Genomic DNA, 21,109 nt, shown 5'->3' with positions numbered 1-21,109 from the left:
ATAAACATTAGCTATCAAACATAAATACTTACCCTGTATTGTTTTCATTACAGATATACGCAATTAAAAGACATATGTGCAACAGTTACAAAAATTAACAACGATAACTAACACCTACTAATATTTGTTTTTGTATTAAATGCATTAAGAATGCTTGAATAATGAAAACACCGTCAACGTGACATATGCTTTAATAATTTTATTTAGCTACAAAGTAAAACCATTGTGTCTCAACGTCATCTAGAGAAACGTATAATACTTGAAAACTATATTACTGTCATAAGACAAATCACTGCATGAATTTAGTACAATTACAGCCGATTATAAGCTAATATCTATTCAAAGGCATGTTAAAAAGCCTTACAACTGAACTTCATAAAGTATCCTCAATACACATCAGTTATAATATTGTAAAAATGTTCTAAAGTCCCAAATCTCTTAAAATCTTTGTTTTATATTAAACAATTAAGATTTAATTCGATATATTTAGGGAGAAAGTTCAATATGTAAATTATGAGGAATATTGATATAAATGCGTAATTCCCGAAAGTGTTAGTATTACGAAGAAAGATCGAGCATTCGAAAAACTTTCAATTGTCCTAAAGTAACACTGTTTATATTCTACACTTTCGAGTATGTGTCAAATCCTAACAAAACTGAATAGACCTTAAACGCTTTTACAATAATCCTTGAAATAGTTCATGTTTCCAATGACTTAACTATCTTTAAATATTTTGTATTATTTCTATCACGTCAGTAAAATATTATTTTTATATTCAAGTGTTGGTAACAATAAGAACAGCAATCTACATTACGTGTTATAACACTCACTCTAGGTCACTATTTATGAACAAAATTCATTCTACATAATTTCCTAGAAGATAATACACGTTACATTATTTTTTTGTGTGTTTGTCACTCAGCGTATGCAAGTTTAATGTATTGCATTCACTTTATATTATTTCGCGATTTCTATAACAAGATTTGGATAAAAGGCGCGGACTTGCACACTAAACTTCCAAACGAGCGCCCGATCTAAGTTGTCGTGTTCTAATGTTGTCTTTCTCCATTACGATGCGCCCCTGAGTGGTACAGCAGCATGTCTGCGGACTCATACCACTAGAAACCGGCTTTCGATACGCATGGTGGACAGAGTACACGTAGTACACTGAATAACAAAAAGAGTCTGATGTCCTAAACTTTATAGTTTAGTATTTATACTGCCCGTTAGAAAGAGAAATTATATTTCTATCGACATGCATAACGAATACTAACTATTGATGGACACGTTATGGATCCACAAGGAAAAAAAAAAAAATTGAGAGCGAAACAGCACACACCAGCAATGTTAATTAAAAAAAACAACTAATAAATGTTTAATTAAAAACTAGACTACCGACGGTCAATTACTAATACTATACTTTTCAGTTCTTTACCTTAAAATATTCTTCACCATTGTACACAAGACAAAAAAAAAATCGTCCTCCAGTGGCTCGTCTGCGAACTTCCAACGCTAAGAATAGGGTTTCGATATTCTTGGTGGCAAGAGCACAGATAATCCACTGTGTAAGGTTTGCGCTTGAATACAAACAAACAAGACAAAAAGTCACATAAGTTAACATTATCTGTGGGTAGATAGAGACGAGTTATGGAAACAATATTACCAAACAAGTTTAATTTTGCTCTCAATCAAATTTAACTTTAACAACACAGAAATGTATGTAATTTTTTTTCAAACTGAGCAACAAAACATTCACCACAATATTTACAAAGTATATAATATTCATGAAATTTCCTTGAATAACAGAAACTAAGATAAATACATATGCACAGTTTGAAACTTAAAACTAACAAACATTTTCAAAATTCAATAAAATAACTGATTGAGTTTTAAGTTACCTACACAACAGTTACAGATAAATGCCCCATGATCACTCTTTCTCTCACAAAAATACATATTTTAATAAGTCAGAAATACTTACAGGTCGTGTAAATAAACTAAATAAACTAATCTTACATCCTATTTATATTTTCACTGTCTAATAACTACTCTCAGACAACCACAACAGGACAACACACAATCATAACTTTTTAAAATACCCTCTAGTAGCACAGCAGTATGTTTGCGGGCTCACAATGCCAGAAACCGTGGTGAACAAAGCACAGATGGTGATTTGTGTAGTTTTGTACTTAACTTCTGATAAACAAATCTTTTAAAATTTTCATGTGAATAAAACATTTCTTTACTAAATAGTTCAATGTTTCGTAAAGCAGCACATGAATTCCACCTTTTTTACAAATATTTAGTAACAATACACATCTTTAGTTTACTTTAATAAACCGTGTTTAATTAAACGTGTGCAATACCTTGAAATATACAATGGAATAAATGAACGTGTATAATCAAATACAGATTTCAGTAGTGTGCACGTAACACTAAAATTAACTATCTTTAATTAAATAACTAATTTTGTGATCATATTGGGAAAAAAAGTTATTGATAAGTCAAGAAAACCTTGTTCCCCGGATGTTCACTTAATATATTACATTTCTTAGCTTTTTGTTGTTGTTTTTTCTTTTCACATTATTTATCTGGCCCGACATGTTCAGGAGGTTGGGGCACTCGACTCGCTATCTTAGGGTCGTGAGTTCGAATTCTCGGCACATGGAATAAGATTACTCTTTCAACCGTGGGGATGTTATAATGTTACGGTGAATCCCACTATTCGTTGATAAAAGAGCAACCCAAGAATTTGCGGTGGGTGGTGATGATTTGTTGCCTTCCCTCCATTCAATCACCGCTAAAATAGGAACGGCTAGCGCAGATAGTCCTAGTGTAGTTTTGTGCAAAAAACCAAACCATAGTATTTAACATCGTTTAATTATCATAAGCTAGTTTACGAATGTCGATAATGTAAGAATATATGTGTTGTTACATTTATGCTCAAAATGTTTTACTAAAATGTTCTTGCCAGCATATATGAAATGGGAAAATATTAAATGAACATTTTCTTCAGGGTGCAACACTTAAGAATAATATCTCCGTTTAAAATATATCCCACAACAACTTTAATCTCCCACCGAGATCGAGGACATTCAAAGTTCCAGGTCATGCTTGGATCGGAGCTTCCCTGATAGTGTTGTTTTAGTCGCTTCTGAACCCAACAATCGGAGTAATCAATTTCCCATCCATTGTTCAGTGACACACAAGTTGCATAGTCGACGTTTTGGAAATAGGTGTTACTGTCTAATAAAGCTAAGAAATATACATTGATATTATTGAAAATAAACAACCGTTAACAGTTTTATCCTAAAACTTAATTTACTGGTATGTTAATAAATTAAGTCTAAACAAACCTATTAATAGGTTACATTATTTGAATATTTGAACAAAACACTTCAAATTGTTTATACTTCATTTAAATATTGTAGTGTTAGTTTACATGAACAAATTATATTGTTAAAAATTTCGACATTTCTTATGGGAGTAGATTAATTTTAAGTGATAAAGAACTCTATTGGTAGATTAAACCATTGTTTGTTGTATATATGTATACATTTTAAAATGCCTTCACGAAGCGATGGAAAATAAACAGATTGGCCTAGTTTCACTGAGCTGATTGTAGTTTATTTGAACATTGAAACATTTATACAACCAAATTCTCAGCCTTTTTTGTTCGTAACGACTATGATAAATTTGTTTGTGTTTGTAATTTTAAACATTCATACATAGGCACACCGAGAAATGTACTTAAAACAGTACATTTATTTATCAATGTCAGCCGTTTTATCTCAGCCAGTATAAAAAGTTATATTATCAACACTAAAGTAATACCTTCTCTGTCTCTGCACCAGAAAACAACAACAGAATAGGTTGGGAGAGAGTAATATTTTATGTATACTTTTATACAACAAAACATAATACATTTTCGGTCCAAAGGAAGCTAATATGTTAATAAGTCAGTATCTAGATGCAGTATCTAGTACTCAGGACTTTAGTTAATTGAATATTTTAACATAACTGTTCATATTTCATTCTAAAATTTCGCTGTATTTTCCTGGATAAACAAACTACATTTATATAGATTTCTATATATCTTGTTAACCTTACTGTTTTCTTAGGATAAATGCAGAGTAGAATGTAAGACATGTGGATACTGTCATATGTTTTTTAGTGATATAGTTAGAAAATCTGGATCTTATGTCTAGAGATTTGCTTTTCTTGACTTTTCTCTACTGTTGCTCTGATCCTAAGTGTTTGGAAAGAGTAACTGGTATAATATTAAGTGATCTGTTTTATATTAATTAAAATGTGGTTTCGTTAACATAATATTTAATACCAGTATTGTATGGTTAACTTTTATAGACACAAAGTAAAGCTAACATATCTGAAAACAAAGATGGACTTGAACCGATTGTTTTTATATAAACCACAGTTTTCATCACCCAGTTGAACTGTTCGTATCTTAAGATAGTTATACACAGAAAGGAAGAGTTCCTACCAGTGATCACGTGGTTATCAGGACACTGAGAGACACCATCCACAATATTTTCAGCTGTGGATACTTGTAGATGTATGTGGACTTTCTTGTCTTGGTCAAGCGCAAGACCATTTTCCAAGTGAAGACACTTCATGCGATCTACATCATAGTACTGCAGTGATGTTGTGTCTCTATTTGGAAAAAGAGTTTCTCGTCTTCATTTTTAAGACTACAAATCATCTCACTAATTCACCAATAAAAAAGTTTAATGTGAGTGAAAAAAAAACAATTTTCACAAGTTTTAAAATTCAAATTGTGAATTAAAAAGCTATTTTTTGTCATACCATGTATATATTTTTAAAGTTAATTGTACAATGTGTTTATCTTATATCAAAGCCGCATCAGGCTGTCTGCTGTGTCAACCGAAGGGAATTAAGCCCCAGATTTTGGGATTGTAAATCCGCAGAATACCGCTGTCCCAATGGAGGACTAATTGTATAGCAGTTGCCCACCAACAATACTTTCATTGTTGGATATCGAAGCCAACTTTTCTTTTATTTGACGTTGTCTCGACATTGCAATAAATGTCAAACACTTTGGTCGTTTTCTAAACAAGTATATAGGTGTTGTTTTTTTTTTAATTTCGCACAAAGCTAAACAAGAACTATTTGCGCTAGCCGTCTCTAATTTAGCAGTGTAAGATTAGGAGGAAGGCAGCTAGTTATCACCACCAACCGCCAAATCTTGAGCTACTATTTTACTGTTACAGCGGTAAGTCTACGGATTTACTACGCTAAAAGCAGGAGATCGATTCCTCTCGGTGGGCGCAGCAAATAACCCCATGTGGGTTTGCTACAATAAAACACATACACTTTTACCAACGAGTAGTAAGATTGACCGTCACTTTTTAACGCTCCACGACTGAAAGGGCGAACATGTTAGATGTGACAGGGACTCGAACCCGCGATCCTCAGATTACGAGTCGAGCATTCCAACCAGCTGGCGATGGCGGGCTTCAAGTATGTAAGGTGGCATTAATCGATCTTTTTCTGGATGGGTAAATTTTTGTAATTTGTTAAAAAAATATTTTAGTTAGCTTTGTTTACGTCAAAGCTAATATCACGTATTCTGTACATCGTTAAACGTGACTGACAAAAGTATGTTCTATTATTAGTAGTATTATCACATTACGATATCTTATTGAATTGTTTTGGTATGAGCTTTGTTCAAAGTACTATCTACTTCAGCCGTCCCTAACTTTGAAGTAATAGACTAAGAAAAAAAACAACTAGTCAATAACACCCACCGCCAACTCTTGGGTTACACGCTTGTTAACAAAGAGTAAGATTGGTGAAAAAATTATATCGCCCTCACTGATGAAAGAGCGAACATAACGGATATTCGAATTTGCGACTTGCAGATTGCCAGTCGAACCCTCTAACTACCGTGATATACAAAGTCTACATTTTTCTGAACTACAGGAGAAACAAAGATATTTAATCTATTAATGTGAGAAGTTTGTGAACAATAGAATAATATTTAAATTTTAACAATTTTTGATAACAAAATTAACAGGTTTTACAAAATTCGTATTAGTAGTTAAAGCCTAATTTTGTGTCAAAGTTCTGATTTTTGGCTCAAGATGAAAGAGCGAACATAACGGATATTCGAATTTGCGACTTGCAGATTGCCAGTCGAACCCTCTAACTACCGTGATATACAAAGTCTACATTTTTCTGAACTACAGGAGAAACAAAGATATTTAATCTATTAATGTGAGAAGTTTGTGAACAATAGAATAATATTTAAATTTTAACAATTTTTGATAACAAAATTAACAGGTTTTACAAAATTCGTATTAGTAGTTAAAGCCTAATTTTGTGTCAAAGTTCTGATTTTTGGCTCAAGACGTAGGAGTGAAGGGCTAGAGACACTGACGTCATAGTGCCACTAAGTGATTCGAGAGGGGGTTACAGAGTCGTCATAATTCCACGAAATGACGCTAAAAGACGCGTTGCTAGGAGCTATAGTTCCAAGAAATGGTAAAAAGAGAGTGTTACTAATGCAAATAACATTACTACAGTGTTTAGGCGGACCAAAAACAGTTATACTGTGGTGTCTCGACTTTTGTTTAGTTTACTACTATGTTTGATATATACCACAGCTACTGTTTGCTTTTATAAGTTAAAACTGCATGAAATTTGTATTTCAATTATTTATTATAGTTTTAACATATGGTTATATGTGTCATGAACGTTCTTCACATCTTACAAGTGAAATAATTAGTTAATGAGACAGTAATTTGTATTAGATACATCATATAAAAAGTTTTATCACACATACTACCTTTATTTGTCCATTAGTTGAACGAGGCAGATAGCATATCATAGTCAGTATATTACCTTACATAATTATATGTTTTAATCACATCCAATGTTTGGATTTTATGAATAAAAGTATAACTTGAAACAGACAGCTACATTATTATTTAATAATCAATTTCTTATGATTTAAGTATCTATTTAGTACCATTTAATGTACTTTAGTGTACGACTATCGTTTTTGCTTCTATATTTAATTTGCACAACGTACTTATTGTATTTTCTAACTTTTTACATGCAATTACTTTGTTCTATAATAGACTTTTATGTCTATCTACCCTAAAAATGGATTATTATTGAAAACTCTAATTGGCACAAATTAATTAAAATTTCATCTATATATATATATAACTGTTCAACTAAACTTTGTTTTTAAAGGGTTTTCATAAATAGCTTTTACTAGGAAATAATGCTATTATTCTTACCTTTCTTTAGAGATGCTCCCAAATCTTTATGAGTTCCTTTTTTTTCTAGTTTGGAACTTTATGCATAATGCTGATTGTTTTAATTGATTGTTTAATTATAAAACTAAATGTTGATCTAGGATCATAATCCTCTAATACTTGAAGTATTGCTAATAGGTTTATTTATTTGTAATTACGCACAAAGCTGCACAATAGGTTATCTGTGCTCTACCCACCACGATTGTCGAAACCCGTTTTTTAGCGTTGTAAGTCCGTAGAGGTACTGCTGTGCCACTGAGGGTGCATTCTTAATAAGTGTTAAAAACATAGGTAATAGCTATACAAGAACTTTATGTTAACATGAATGTATTTCATTTGCATTAAACTTAATTTCATCTCAACAATCTAATATATTATAATTCATACATGTTTTATTTCTTAATCTAGAAGGTAACAGTCAGCGTTATGGGTAAAGTTACAAAGCCACCAGAAGCAAGTTTTAGACAAATATTTGTGAAGATTGCTACAGGAAGGTAATAATAGTTTTAATTTCTACAATAGTAATGGTTGAACATAACTATTAATTAGATAATTTAAAAGTAAACTTTAGTAGGACAGTTGAATATATTAACGTGTAAAACTGAACATGACATTCAAATAATTTTATATTATTTAGAGATTTCCATAGTCATTTCTTTCAGGAAGAATAGATGTAAAAGTATATTATCCAATATATTAATTAGGGAAATTAAAAATATATATATAGAACTAATAAATTAGCAAATGTCTTATATATAAAGTGATGGATAATTGTAAAAGTGTGTTAGGTAAATTATTAGCTATAGTATAATATTTACGTCATTCAAATAATGGATAAATTAAGATAGTATGATTAGTTTTATTATGATTATTGTTTTACCTATAAATTATGCAAAAGTTTTATAATACACGCAAATTAATTTTAACTGAAAACACAATCAGCTGTCTAGTAGCTTCGTTTCACTTAGTATTAACAAAGTTTAATGTGTGTGCGTGTTTTGTCAAAGCAAAGCCACATCGGGTAATCTGATTTGTTCACCGATGAGAATCGAGCCTCTGATTGCAGCTTTGCAAATTAATCAGAAAATTTACGGTTGTCTTACTGGGGAACAAAAATATAATATTTGGGATTTATAAAATTAATGCCTGGCGACTGAGTAGTGGTTAGGGTTCGTCTGTTGAACTGTAGGAGCTTTGTAATGTATCATCAATACCAATTTTCGTTAATAAGAGAGTAAGTAGCGCAAGAGTTAGCAGTAGGCGCTGTTGCCTTTTCGCTGGTATATCACTTGTGAAATATGAACAACTAACTTTGCACTAAATTCAAACAGAAAACGTTCAATGAGATGTCGTAATATTGATAATAATAAAAACACGTTATGCTTTTTTTGTAGATTTCTTGCATAAACCGATTAGTATATATGCGAATTAACTGCGTTCCCCCTTTTGTTACACCCAAATGTATTAGCATCTTGTTTCTTTGATGTGAATGATATTTTTCAAATATACTTGAATCAAAGGGTTTAATTTTATAAAATATTAGATAACTAAATGTAATATTTCAGCTGGTCCACTAAGTGATTACGTCAACTAAAATCTGTTAAACTATTGAGCTTCTCAAGCAATATATTTAAACATGAAAAATAAAGATTTTTGTAAGACTTAGAAATAAAGCTTATTTCAGTCTCACTTCCAGTTGCTTCTTTTGTGAGAAAACTTAGCTACAATTTTTAATTCAGTTTAGTTTTACAAAGGTTACTTTCAAATATATCAATCAAATAGACTACATAAAGCTGAGATCCAGGAAAGGAACAAATAATAAACATTTCATTAACACTGAGTTTGCGCAGTCATATAAAAGACATGAGAGTCGGACGCTTAAATCAAATTACAAACGTATTTATGAAGATAATTAAAGTGAAAATAATGAATTCTGTAAAAACAGAAAATGGGCATTAATTTCTTTACTCTAATTTAATGTACTTTTTGAAAGATAAGGTTTCGTTTTTATAACTTTATTTAAATTGTTGTAAATTGTTAAATGTAAAATAAACGAATTCAACTTATGATACGGTAAAACATTTCCAATGAAACAAAGAAACTACATTGTAACTTGTTGTTTTTTTTTTCAAAGTATTAATATATTGTTTAATTATTTCATGAGAGAATATAGCTCAAATGAGACCTAGAGAAAATAGGTTCAGTCTTTTACTTCACTTTATAGGGAAATATTTTCAAATAAAGAGAAATAGACTGTAATTAATTACAACTCGTACTAACAAAGAACATTAATGTTCTGTTTCGTTCATTATCATTTATCTCTTTGGAGTTAAATAAAGTGATTAATTTTAAGATACGTTAAATTACGTTTCGTGACAAACAAACGATGTTTCACATTTAGTCGCTTAATGTAACTTAAAACAATATACTTCTAATTTACATAACTTTTGAAATCCTTTTCATATTTAAGACTTCAACATGCTGTAACTGAAGTTATTAAGTTGTTTTCTATTATTAGAAAATATAATGTACTTTTTTTTGAATAGGCATATTAACTCCATTGAACAACATAGTTTGAGCGTGGTACACTTTATATAAGTAACAAAAAAGCGTTAAAATCAAGTAATTTTGGTATCTGGAATGTGTTTACTTACAGCACTGCCACAAGAATACCAGGATAGGAAACGATAGCTTTATCCCAACATTCAGCATTGAACATTGTCTGACCGTTTATTTTAACTGAAGTAGATTTAGCACCGCTACTGATAACATCAGTGTAAATCTCAGCAGGCTGTAATTAGAACATTTACAAGCATATGATTTACAAGATAAAGACAGTTTGTTATAAACTTTGTTTTGCATCGTCATCAAGTAATTATGAAGATTAAGTTAAGATAAAATGAGATTAATGTTTATCAAAACAATTTTGTGGTTAGAAAAAATAATATAAATCATTTAACATTATCTAATTAGTATATAAATGGTAATGTTTCAAATATTGTGCATTTTCATTTACTTATTACCTTCCTAGGCCCGGCATGACCAGGTGGTTAAAGCGCTCGACTCGTAATCTGAGGGTTGCAGGTTCGATTCCCCATCACACCAAATATGCTCGCCCTTTCAGCCATAAGGGCGTTATAACGTGTTGATTAGTCCCACTATTCGTTGATAAGAGTAGCCCAAGAGTTGGCGGTAGGTGGTGATGACTAGCTGCCTTCCCTCTAGTCTTACACTGCTAAATTAGGGACCGCTAGCACAGATAGCCCTCGTGTAGCTTTGTGCCAAATTAAAAACAACAAACAACACTCTCTTCCTACAAACGTATTATTTTATATTTTTGTTATAATATGGATATTATTTTCTAAAATCTTGAATTACTTTCGTATTTTAGTCACAAATAGTAATGTATTATATACTATTCAAAATATTTCTACATTTTTTTCACAGTAGTTTCTGGTTGTGGTTTTCATTCAATAAACATTTTTGGACCTTCTTATCAAAACACTTAATCAAAAGTGTTTTTAAAAAGTTTATATATAATTTCTAAATAAAGACTGTAGATTGTTTTATGTAATTAACATTCATAATTATATTCCTTAAACAATCATCAGTATGAAGCAAGTAGGTTTAGTTAACTATAAGTTTCCTATTTTTGTATAACAATATACCTGTAGAATGTTTGCACGTGTTGTAAAACCTTTAACTGCGTGAGAACAACATTTTCACGATGGATATCAAAACTAATATTTGAACCTCTGTTTGTGTAAAAAATATTAGTTGAATTATATTTTCGTTTTCTATTGATTCGGCTCGCGTTAATTGAAAGTGCCTCGTACGTAAGGGAAAAGAAAGATATTAAATATACAGCAAGGTTTTTTTTATTTATACAATGTTGAACAAAAATTTTGCATATTTCATAGGAAAGAATGTTATTATTATTAAGATAGAATACAAATATACTTTAGCACTGGTTCTCTGGGTATCATGAACAATTGTTTAGAATAGCAAATAATTTTATCAGACACAACAAAACATATTTGTAATTCAGCATTTCATCTATCACAACAAAATCTTACCAAAACATATATAATGGTAAAATATAACGCCAAATTATTATAAACAGCGCCTATAACCTTATATCAGTTCATGTTTGTTTGTTTTGCTTTTTTTATTTCGCGCAAAATTATACGAGGGCTATCCGCACTAGCCGACCCTAATTTAGTAATGTAAGACTAGAGGGAAGGTAGCTAGTTATCACCCACCGCCAACACTTGGGCTAATCTTTTACCAACGAATATTGGGATTGATTGTAACATCACAATGCCCCCACGGCTGAAAGGACGAGCGTATTTGGTGTGGCGGGGATTCGAACTCACGGCCCTAAGATTACGAGTCGAGCGCCTTAACCACGTGGCCATGCCGGAACACATCAGTTCTTATTAAATGTTCAGCACTTGGTTGATACTTCTTGTTCTTTAATTAACTTTTCAACGCGATATGGCAAGCAAACGATGAAATTATTTATATAAACTACCGTGATTTCATCCCAATTTGCCACTAGAAGGCGTTGCGCCTCAGATACAGTAGCTGGTTTAGGGTCGTTGTTAGCAATTTTCTAACTTCTTTCTACCTAATACTTCTCAATAGGATTACAATCTGCTAACCATGACAATCTTGTAATATCCTTCTGGTCCAAATAATCCTGTACAATACGTACATTGTAAGCAGTGGCATTGTTATCCCGGAACACAAAGCTATTGCCAAGCCTTGCCCTATATGACATAAATATCTTCTTCATGTGATGCCTGCAGGAAGCGCCATTGACTTTTCCCTAGAGGATATGAAGAGTAGTTTTCCACGATGATGAATAGCTGCCCAAACATGTATTGAACCACGTCCTGTATGTTCCCTGTGAGAGTGACAGACTTTCCTCATCTGTTCTCCAGACAAATGACGAACACGAATCCTACCATCAGCTTTAACAAGCCGGAAACAGGACTCGTCTGAAAAGATTACATGTCGTCAGTGAATTTTTGTTAGTACCAGTTTGCAGATAGCCCTTATTGTAAAATAGCCTTGTTTGGTTATTCTCTTATTCACTGCTCTTCTGAATACCCTGAAACGAATATGTTCGTGCCATTCTTATTATAAGGCGTTGTGAGACTTTTTACGAACTTGACGTGTTAACCTTATCAAAACACGGCCATCTTGGGCATTATTTTTTCGGTATCTACCCGTAGACTTTTCTGGAACAACGTTTCCTGTAATACAATGATGTTTCGGGATTTTTTATAAGTACACTATAGATACTCTACTGTTCTAGCAATCTCTGCTTCATAACATTTCTGAAAAAAATTGACGCCCTATAACTTCTGGCATGTGATAAGGTATTATTTTTAACAAAGTACAGAGAAATTGCCTAGAAAGTGTTGATATGTTTCGAAAAACATTATACTGAAAACATAGTCCTTTATACAAAACAGATTTTTATGTGCGTTGTGACGAGCAAATGCTCAAAACAACTTATACAGACCAGAATAACAACTCGTACTTGTATGACCGATTATACTTTACCTTCTCTGTACTGGGTGTTACTCAATAATTACTCCATGCATGCAGACAATAACAACATGTAGAAAATTACGCAAACATCTCGGCGAAAACTTAATCAATTATATATTACATATCAAATTATGTCTGCTCGCTTTAACAACAAGACCTGGAATAAAAATATTGGTAGAAACATAAATAAATTAATTAATAAATCAGTTTTGAAACTTTATGTTTAATATAAACTTAAAATAACTTGTAAACCTTTTTATTAGAGATGCGCAGGTTAATCTTTACAGACAAGAACGAATGAGAACAGGGAACAATATGAAATATACAAAGTTTGTGATTCCATGTACAATTCAATTAAAGGAATTAGTCACAAATATTGTAAAAACGATTGAAATAATAACTATATGATAATAATAACTCTCGTTGTGTTCATCATAAATATCAAGTATTATTATCTAGTGTATGTTCTGAATCTTAGTTGAATAATTCAGATTCAATTGTTGAGTCTGTAAGTGTGATGGTTGTGAATATAAATAAAACAAGTATTTGAAAACCTTTATAACCAAGAATTAAGAATAAATAAACTTTGTTTTAGATTTAGAGCAAAACTACATAATGAGCTAACTCTGCTGTGTTTACTGTACAGAACGATCTTCATATTATAGCGTTATGTATTTGTTTTAGTGCAAAACAACACAATGTGCTAATTGCTTTGTGTATACTACGGAAAAAAAAATATTCCGGTTATGAGTTTTGAGAGTCACAACTGAGCCATTGAGGGGCACAGCGCGCAGTATTCTGTATGTATAAACACAGTTAAGATATAAAACACAGTTTATAACTATGTTGTTTTTTGTATTACAACTTAAAGTGATGTCTAGACCTTTGTCTTTTATACAACTACACCGACTTGTAATGAATCTTCCATTATACGAGTGAAATATACAAACTAAACTATTTGGAATTATTCTGAATTTTAATGAAACAGATCTTCATAAAACGATTATTGTTTCATTCTGTGCAAAGTTATTATCTATAAAAAATTATATTTTTGTATGTATGGGTGAAGAGTGGTTTGATTACAACATTCTCACCTAAGTAAAGTGTTATAATTTACAGCTTACTTAAGTGTATTCATACTGAACATTCTCACCTAAGTAAAGTGTTATAATTCATAGCTTAAATGTACTCATATTTATCATATTTCACAAAAAAAGTCAGTATAAACACAAATTCTCTCTCCAGATTGGCTAACTTGTAGAATCGCTTTTCAGATATAAAATGAAGTCGTCTACTGATTGGTCAAGTAAATGAAAATAATTTTGTAATCATAATCATTTCTGAATCCTTAAAAAATTAGTTTCTGTAATTTTGTAAACTGTAATATTAGTTATCAGATTCCACTACTTACAAAGAGTCCAGGAATGCCATACAATTTCCAGCCATGCTTTACTTCCAAGACACTCTCTTGAAGACTATGAAGAAGGTGACAGTGAAATTTCAACGTAGTGGGTTTGGATTCATCCGATTCGTCAATAGAAGCAAGAGCAAACCCAAGACAGTTGATATTTTTCACACAAGATCTGACACAGAAGAAACTAGAAAGTACATCTCTGAAATCTATTACAGCAGAAGGGGAACCATCTGTATTATTCTGGACCAACTTAAATAATTCCTGACTTAGTTGTTGTGATGCTATCAAAGGAAAAATTATCCACAAAGTTATTACCAAGTAGGAATGAATAGAGTAAAATTGCATTCTAGAGTTATATATATATATGCTCCACTTTATTTTGGTAATTATTTGTAAACTGGGAAGTAGCGTATGATACTGGGAGTATATGAGATTGTATGAGAGATTAAGAAACAGTGAGGAGGGTTAGTAAATTATCCTACTGCTTTCATGGTAGATCGACTTATAATCGATCTTACATTCCCTAACAGTATTGTAATATCCTGGACAACAGAATTATCCTTCTAAGTGACAGTACCGTCGAGATTGTTTATCATATAGCAAGAAGGACCGGATGAAATTAATAATTCACCGGCTAGTAGAAATCGGTAGCTGTTCCTATTGGTCAGTCTTTATTTAACAAAAATTCGAGCCACCAAGTGTTCCATCAACGTATTTTCCCACAGCAAATCACCTGAGTAATGAATAAATCAGGAATATAGCGAATAAAAACCTGTGTTATGTTTGAAGAGAAGGTTCACCGATAAAAAATAAATAAAAGTACATATACTAAAACGTGAGTATTTGTTCGACAGTCCTTTCACTGTAATTGTTGACCTGTCCAACTCCCTCTAGTGTTTCACCTCAACTTTGTATTTTAACATCTTTAAATATTCGCAATGATTTTAATGCATCAAGATCGTGGTAAGTTAGAATAGTATTAGCTTTAAACTATAATGTAGCTTAAATCCAAATAGTGACCTTAATATCTAATATACATACGTGTATCGGTAAATAAACACCTATGCTATTTAACTTCAAGCTCTTTTAAACAAATTTTTCTTTTTAACAAGCTGATGATTTTAAACAATAAACATCACAAATTTTGTTGATTTAAACACGGAACATGAGTTTCATCTAAAGAGTCGTTTCTGTTTGTTTGTTTTTTTCAGAGGAATCCCACACATTTCACAAATCAAATTATCTCCACTGTAGAAAATCGAACCCCGCATTTTAGCATTGTAATTTCGTAAACGGACCCCTGATTCGTCGGGGAACATAAACGTTACTAAGTATGTTTATTAAGTTAGTGAATTAGATGCGTTAAAAACCTGATTATGTTTGTTTGTTTGTTTTTGAATTTCGTACAAAGCTACTCGAGGGCTATCTGTGCTCGCCGTCCCTAATTTAGCAGTGTAAGACTAGAGGAAAGGCAGCTAGTCATCACCACCCACCGCCAACTCTTGGGCTACTCTTTAACCAACGAATAGTGGGATTGACCGTCACATTATAACGCCCCTACGGCTGAAAGGGCGAGCATGTTTAGCGCGACGGGGATGCGAACCCGCGACCCTCAGATTACGAGTCGCACGCCTTAACGCGCTTGGCCATGCCGGGCCTAAAAACCTGAACTGACATTATCTTGGAAATTGAAATTATGTTTTATTAATTAGCTTCAAGCGAGAGTTCTTAGAAGAGTTCTTTCACTAGCGGATATTCAATAATAGACGCCCTAGCAAACGTATGCCCAATAACATACACCATAGTACTCATGAATTTATTAACGTGTCACCATAAAATAATTAAAATTCTTCTTAGGAAAAATAATTAAATCCTTTAGTAGAAAACATATAGAAATAAAATTCCAAATATATATCAAGTAATTAAATGATATACATATCAGCCTAGGAACGGACTTACTGAAACATCATACGTAGTTTCAAAACATTTCTCTGAGAATAAAATTTGACGTTAAGTTAGATAGTTTGGTTTGTTTTGAATTTGGCACAAAGCTGCACGAGGACTACCTACGATAGCCGTCCCTAATTTAGCAATGTAAGACTATAGAGAAGACAACTAGTCATCACCACCTACTACTAACTTTTAGGCTACTCTTTTACCAACGGACAGAAGGATTGACCGTTACATTATAAAGCCTCCACGGCTGAAAGGATGAGCATGTTTAGAATAACCGAGATTTGAACCCGCAACCCTTAGATTAGGAGTCGTGCGTTAAGCTAGAAGTACCATGACACAACTTTAGGTTTTCACCCGATAGGATATTGCTCTAATTTTTCTTGTTTTGGAATTTTTTCACAGTGCCATCTACATACATGTAAATGATTATCTGAGCACGGCCGTCTCTAATTTTGAGCTAGTAGGCTTCATGAAATTAAAATAGACTCTTGGTTCCATGTGTTTTATGGGCAACAGGTTGCAAATAATGTACCCTGAAATTCAGACTGTGCACGTTAACCACTAGACCATGTTACACCTCATCTTTAATTTCAACAATAAACTTTAAGTTTCATTATATTAACTTCGATTTCTTTTCAGAAAAAAAAAATACCTTCTTAAGCTTAGTTAGGATGTTTGTTAAAGTCTAAAAATAAAACAACACACATAATAAATGCTTAGCAGGTGGCACAAAACCCAGAAGTCTGTTGATCAATTTCACTTAATCTGTTTTGTTTTGTTTTAAGTTGTGCTCCTCATGTGTTTTTATAAACTTTAAACTAATTGCAGAAATTCTAGATGTATAACTCTTGTAGTATCTGTGCTCTTCTAATCAAATTTTTAACAAAAACGTGATGCTGTTTTTGACGTTCTGTGTACTCTATAAACTGGTCATTGTTCTGTTACTTTTATGTTACTCTGTAACTTAGTCGGTGTTTTGCTTTTGACGTTTTGTGTCATCTGTAGATTAGTTGTTGTTCTGTTTCTTCCTTTTTATGCACTCTGTAAACTAGTCGTTGTTCCGTTTCTGATTTTTTATGTATTATGTAAAGTAGTGCGTATTTTTATGACGTTTTGTGTAGTCTATAAACTAGTCGGAGTTTCGTTTTTAATGTTTTGTGTTCTCTGTCAATTAGTCGGTGTTTTGTTTTTGACATTTTCAGTCCTCTGTAAACTAGTTGGTGTTTGTGACGTTTTTAGTTTAATATTTACAGCGATTCCTAGAACTTGTAACTTAATCATTACATAGATTTTGTGATATCGATATACTTATTGTTACTGTCAAAAAGTTGTGATAACATATTGAGGAGATATGTCTTCATGTAAACAAAAGATTATAAGGGCAACATAGTAATACTTTGAACTTATGTTTATTGTATTTTAGCATAGCCATTATAAATTATGTTTACATAATAAAAATACACACTGTAAATGCAACACATGCTTTAATATTTTTATTGAATCAGATACAACAGTTTTCGTGTCTGAACGCCACCGAGAGAAATATGCAACACTTGTAATGTACAGTATTATCATCAAGATAAATAAGTGCAAATAATTACAACTGTTACATGAAACTAGATTTTAGCATATATATTCAAACGTGGCTATACTGATGCTATAAAACTCAGTATTAAGTTTACTAAAATATCCTCAACACAGAACATCACTCTCATACTATTGTTAAAATGTTTTCAACGCCTTTTTTTAAGTACTGAGTAGTTAAGGTTTCATTAAATATATCTAGGAAGACAGTTAATTGTGCAGATTACAGAGAATATTTATACAAATACACAATTCACAAAATGTTAGTATTATAAAGAAAGATGGAGCATTCGAAAAACTTATGTCTCGAAGCACACTGTATATATTATACACTTTCAAGTACATGTCAAATCCTAACAAAATAAATGTGTAAAGTCTCTGTAATCTAACATTATATGAAAGCACTTATAGTCACTATGAAGGTGGAAGTGGAAGAGGTGATGGCGTTACATGTAATTAATATAAATGATATGAAGATTAATAATTAATATAAAATTAATGCTTTATTGATTAAAGCTTAATTATTTAAGTAGGTGGTTAATATGTAAATAGTATGCAAAGTAATGTGCATCTTCATAATTAATGTGTAATTAGTACTTTCTTAATTAGTTGATTTATGGCCAAGTGTGTTAAGGCGTTCGACTCGTAATCTGAGGGTCGCGGGTTCGAATCCTGGTTGCACCCAACATGCTCGCCCTTTTAGCCGTGGGGGCGTTATAATGTGATGGTAAATCCCACTCTTCGTTGGTAAAAGGGGAGCCCAAGAGTTGGCGGTGGGTGGTGATAACTAGCTGCCTTTCCTCTTGTCTTACACTGCTAAATTAGGGATGGCTAGCACAGATAGCCGTCGAGTAGCTTTGTGCGAAATTCAAAACAAACAAAAACTAATTTTTTTGTGAAAGATATTGAAAATAATTAATATGCATATGACTTACTTTCTAACATTTTCTAATTAATCATTTTATTAGTAAAGTTTACTATTCAGGTAAGAATTAAATTTAATGCCAAATTAGTTTTATTGATTAATATGCAAATTTTACAAGAAATCAAACTGTGCCTAGGTGGCTAATATGATACATCATCAACGCCAGAAGCTGCATTGTTAAGAGAGATGATGACATCATTTACCGATAATAAATTAGTGACATTGATATTTGCGTATTATTTCTTAGATTTACATTTTCAACTTTTATAATAATCTTTAAGTATTCTTCTGTTTGAACGTAATGAAATACGATAATTTTAGTAGATTATAATTTTTACTTTGTGACAAAAAAGGATGATTGAGCCATATCACACGTTTTATGTGTATTCAGATAGGTTATTCTTACACATATATAAAACGCCAATCTGTTTTAAGTAAATGTTTTTTTAACATATGCAAGTGATATCACAGAGTGAATGACACTGAAACATTATAAATACATATATATAAATGTGATACATAATTCTATTACATGCGTTTTACAATGGGAAATGGTACTTCTATAGGCAAGTAATGTAACACGTTTAATGTACAATAAGATATTTGAATATAGTTTAACTTTTATATTTAATTTGGATGGCACACTATGTATCTTGTTGACATTTTTATACCTGATTACTAATTCATTAGTTTTCATTTCTAAACTGATATATAGCATTTATTCCTCCTTCCCCAAGAGGGATGCTTATTTAAATCTCCCAATAATGCACAATAATTCACTTTTTTATGTTTAGCTTTATATATTGACTGGTTTCACTAAAGTTTACTTGTAAAAGGTCTCTGAAAATAAAAATGTCTATCCATTACCATTATAGAAAATTATATCCTTACCTTTCTGTGAACATATTGGCAAATCTTCATCTAAAGTTTGTTTGTTGCTGATTTGGAACTTAAAGCATAATGCTGTATAATAGAAATCTCTGTATAGATATGCTATCAATGTATCTAATTAAAATTACAAGTTTTAAGTAAGACTGTTGCCACACGTACTACTAAAACATTTATTTACAAAACTTCAAGTAATAGATTGGAGATTATGATCTGAGATCAAATGTTCAGATTTCTAACTAATTATTCATTGAAAACGTACAAGGAAGATCAGACAATAGATTAAACCTGATATGCATTGTAAATATGAGAAGTGAGAAAATATTGTATTTTTCAGTGGACCTACAGAACAATGTAATAATATTTATGGTATATCCAAGTATTCTAGCATGTAAGTAATAAAATAGAATAAATCACTGTAAATGAAACAGAAGGGACATTCCCCTAAGTGATTTGATATAAAATGACCATAGAATATTTCTTCATTTAAAAAATTCTACAAAACATATTATACACTCAAACTTCATAAAATAATTGACTATCTATGTTGTGCTGGAATTTTATACCATAGAAATTTGACACACTTGCTTATAGTCTACCACTATATCATATTATTATGGAGAATCTTTTTACTTTGGTAAGCTCTAAGAAACCTGCACATTTAGCAGATTTCTAACCCCAGTAGTGAAATTCTGTAAATGTAATTCAAAAACATATGGTGCATCTTTTATTTCAAGATAATGATAACAAAAGTTTTTCACAAAATATTTGATCTCTGCATATTATTTCATTAGATTCAATATGCAAAATTACAGTTTATTGACTATTTTGAATTTCAAAATGGATATTTTTCTCACACATTTATTGAAATTTTGAAAAAAATGTTATGATAATGTGTGATACATTCTTTCACTTCACTCATACTTTATACAATAGTCATCAGGTATATTAATTGTTTTTTGTAGGTTACAACTAGGTGTTCTGGGTTGATATATATCAAATAAAACCTAATAATTCTTATTTTGAGTTATTGTATGCCAGAAAAATAAACTTGCACATGAATCACAATTGTTGTACAACTTTTGTTCATTTTTACATTATGTCCATACCATTACTTCTTCATTTTAGCGCAGTGTGTAAGATTTTTAATATAATTTATAAATGAAAATGTTTATTATGTATTTCTTGTATTTTGGCGAGTTCATCATGCCATACAATAAAAAAAAATTTGTTCACTACTTGGTAAGGTTAAACTGTGCCCAGCATGTAATAAATTGGTCAAACTTGCAGACAGAGCCAGTCAGTCTACAAATACTTGGAAAATGAAAGTAATTGTCAATTTTAAGTTGCTAACTCACTAACAAAAAGTAACATTGTTTGCTTTTCTACATGAAAAATTTTCTCAACCCATACCAACCGTTTTTACATATATATTTTAACTTAATTCTACTCTGTTTACACCAAAAATCAAATAT

At 31.5% G+C, this 21,109-nt stretch overlaps 1 protein-coding gene across 1 annotated transcript; it reads right to left on the bottom strand.

The window, feature by feature from the left end:
- Window positions 1-192: 192 nt before the first annotated feature.
- Window positions 193-14,847, bottom strand: LOC143236673 (uncharacterized). The gene is made up of 4 exons (XM_076475068.1): window positions 14,279-14,847; window positions 9,960-10,096; window positions 4,503-4,672; window positions 193-3,256 (listed from the first exon to the last, which is right to left on the bottom strand). The coding sequence occupies exons 1-4, from the start codon at window positions 14,624-14,626 to the stop codon at window positions 2,997-2,999; spliced, it is 915 nt and encodes a 304-aa protein (XP_076331183.1). The 5' UTR covers window positions 14,627-14,847; the 3' UTR covers window positions 193-2,996.
- Window positions 14,848-21,109: the final 6,262 nt, after the last annotated feature.

This window comes from Tachypleus tridentatus, chromosome 13, assembly GCF_004210375.1.
Source record: "Tachypleus tridentatus isolate NWPU-2018 chromosome 13, ASM421037v1, whole genome shotgun sequence".
NCBI lineage: Eukaryota > Metazoa > Arthropoda > Merostomata > Xiphosura > Limulidae > Tachypleus > Tachypleus tridentatus.
The sequence above is the reverse complement of the archived record's forward strand: the minus strand, read 5'-3'. Positions and strand labels throughout refer to the sequence as shown.

What these genes read in the sequence shown, in the direction of transcription:
- LOC143236673 (XM_076475068.1), bottom strand. Translation starts at nt 14,626, where the DNA reads ATGCAATTTTACTCTATTCATTCCTACTTGGTAATAACTTTGTGGATA. An exon ending in ATGGCATTCCTGGACTCTTT is followed by an intron (nt 10,097 to 14,278) that starts GTAAGTAGTGGA and finishes TTCTAATTACAG; the next exon opens with CCTGCTGAGATTTACACTGA. An exon ending in GGTATTCTTGTGGCAGTGCT is followed by an intron (nt 4,673 to 9,959) that starts GTAAGTAAACAC and finishes TTTTCCAAATAG; the next exon opens with AGACACAACATCACTGCAGT.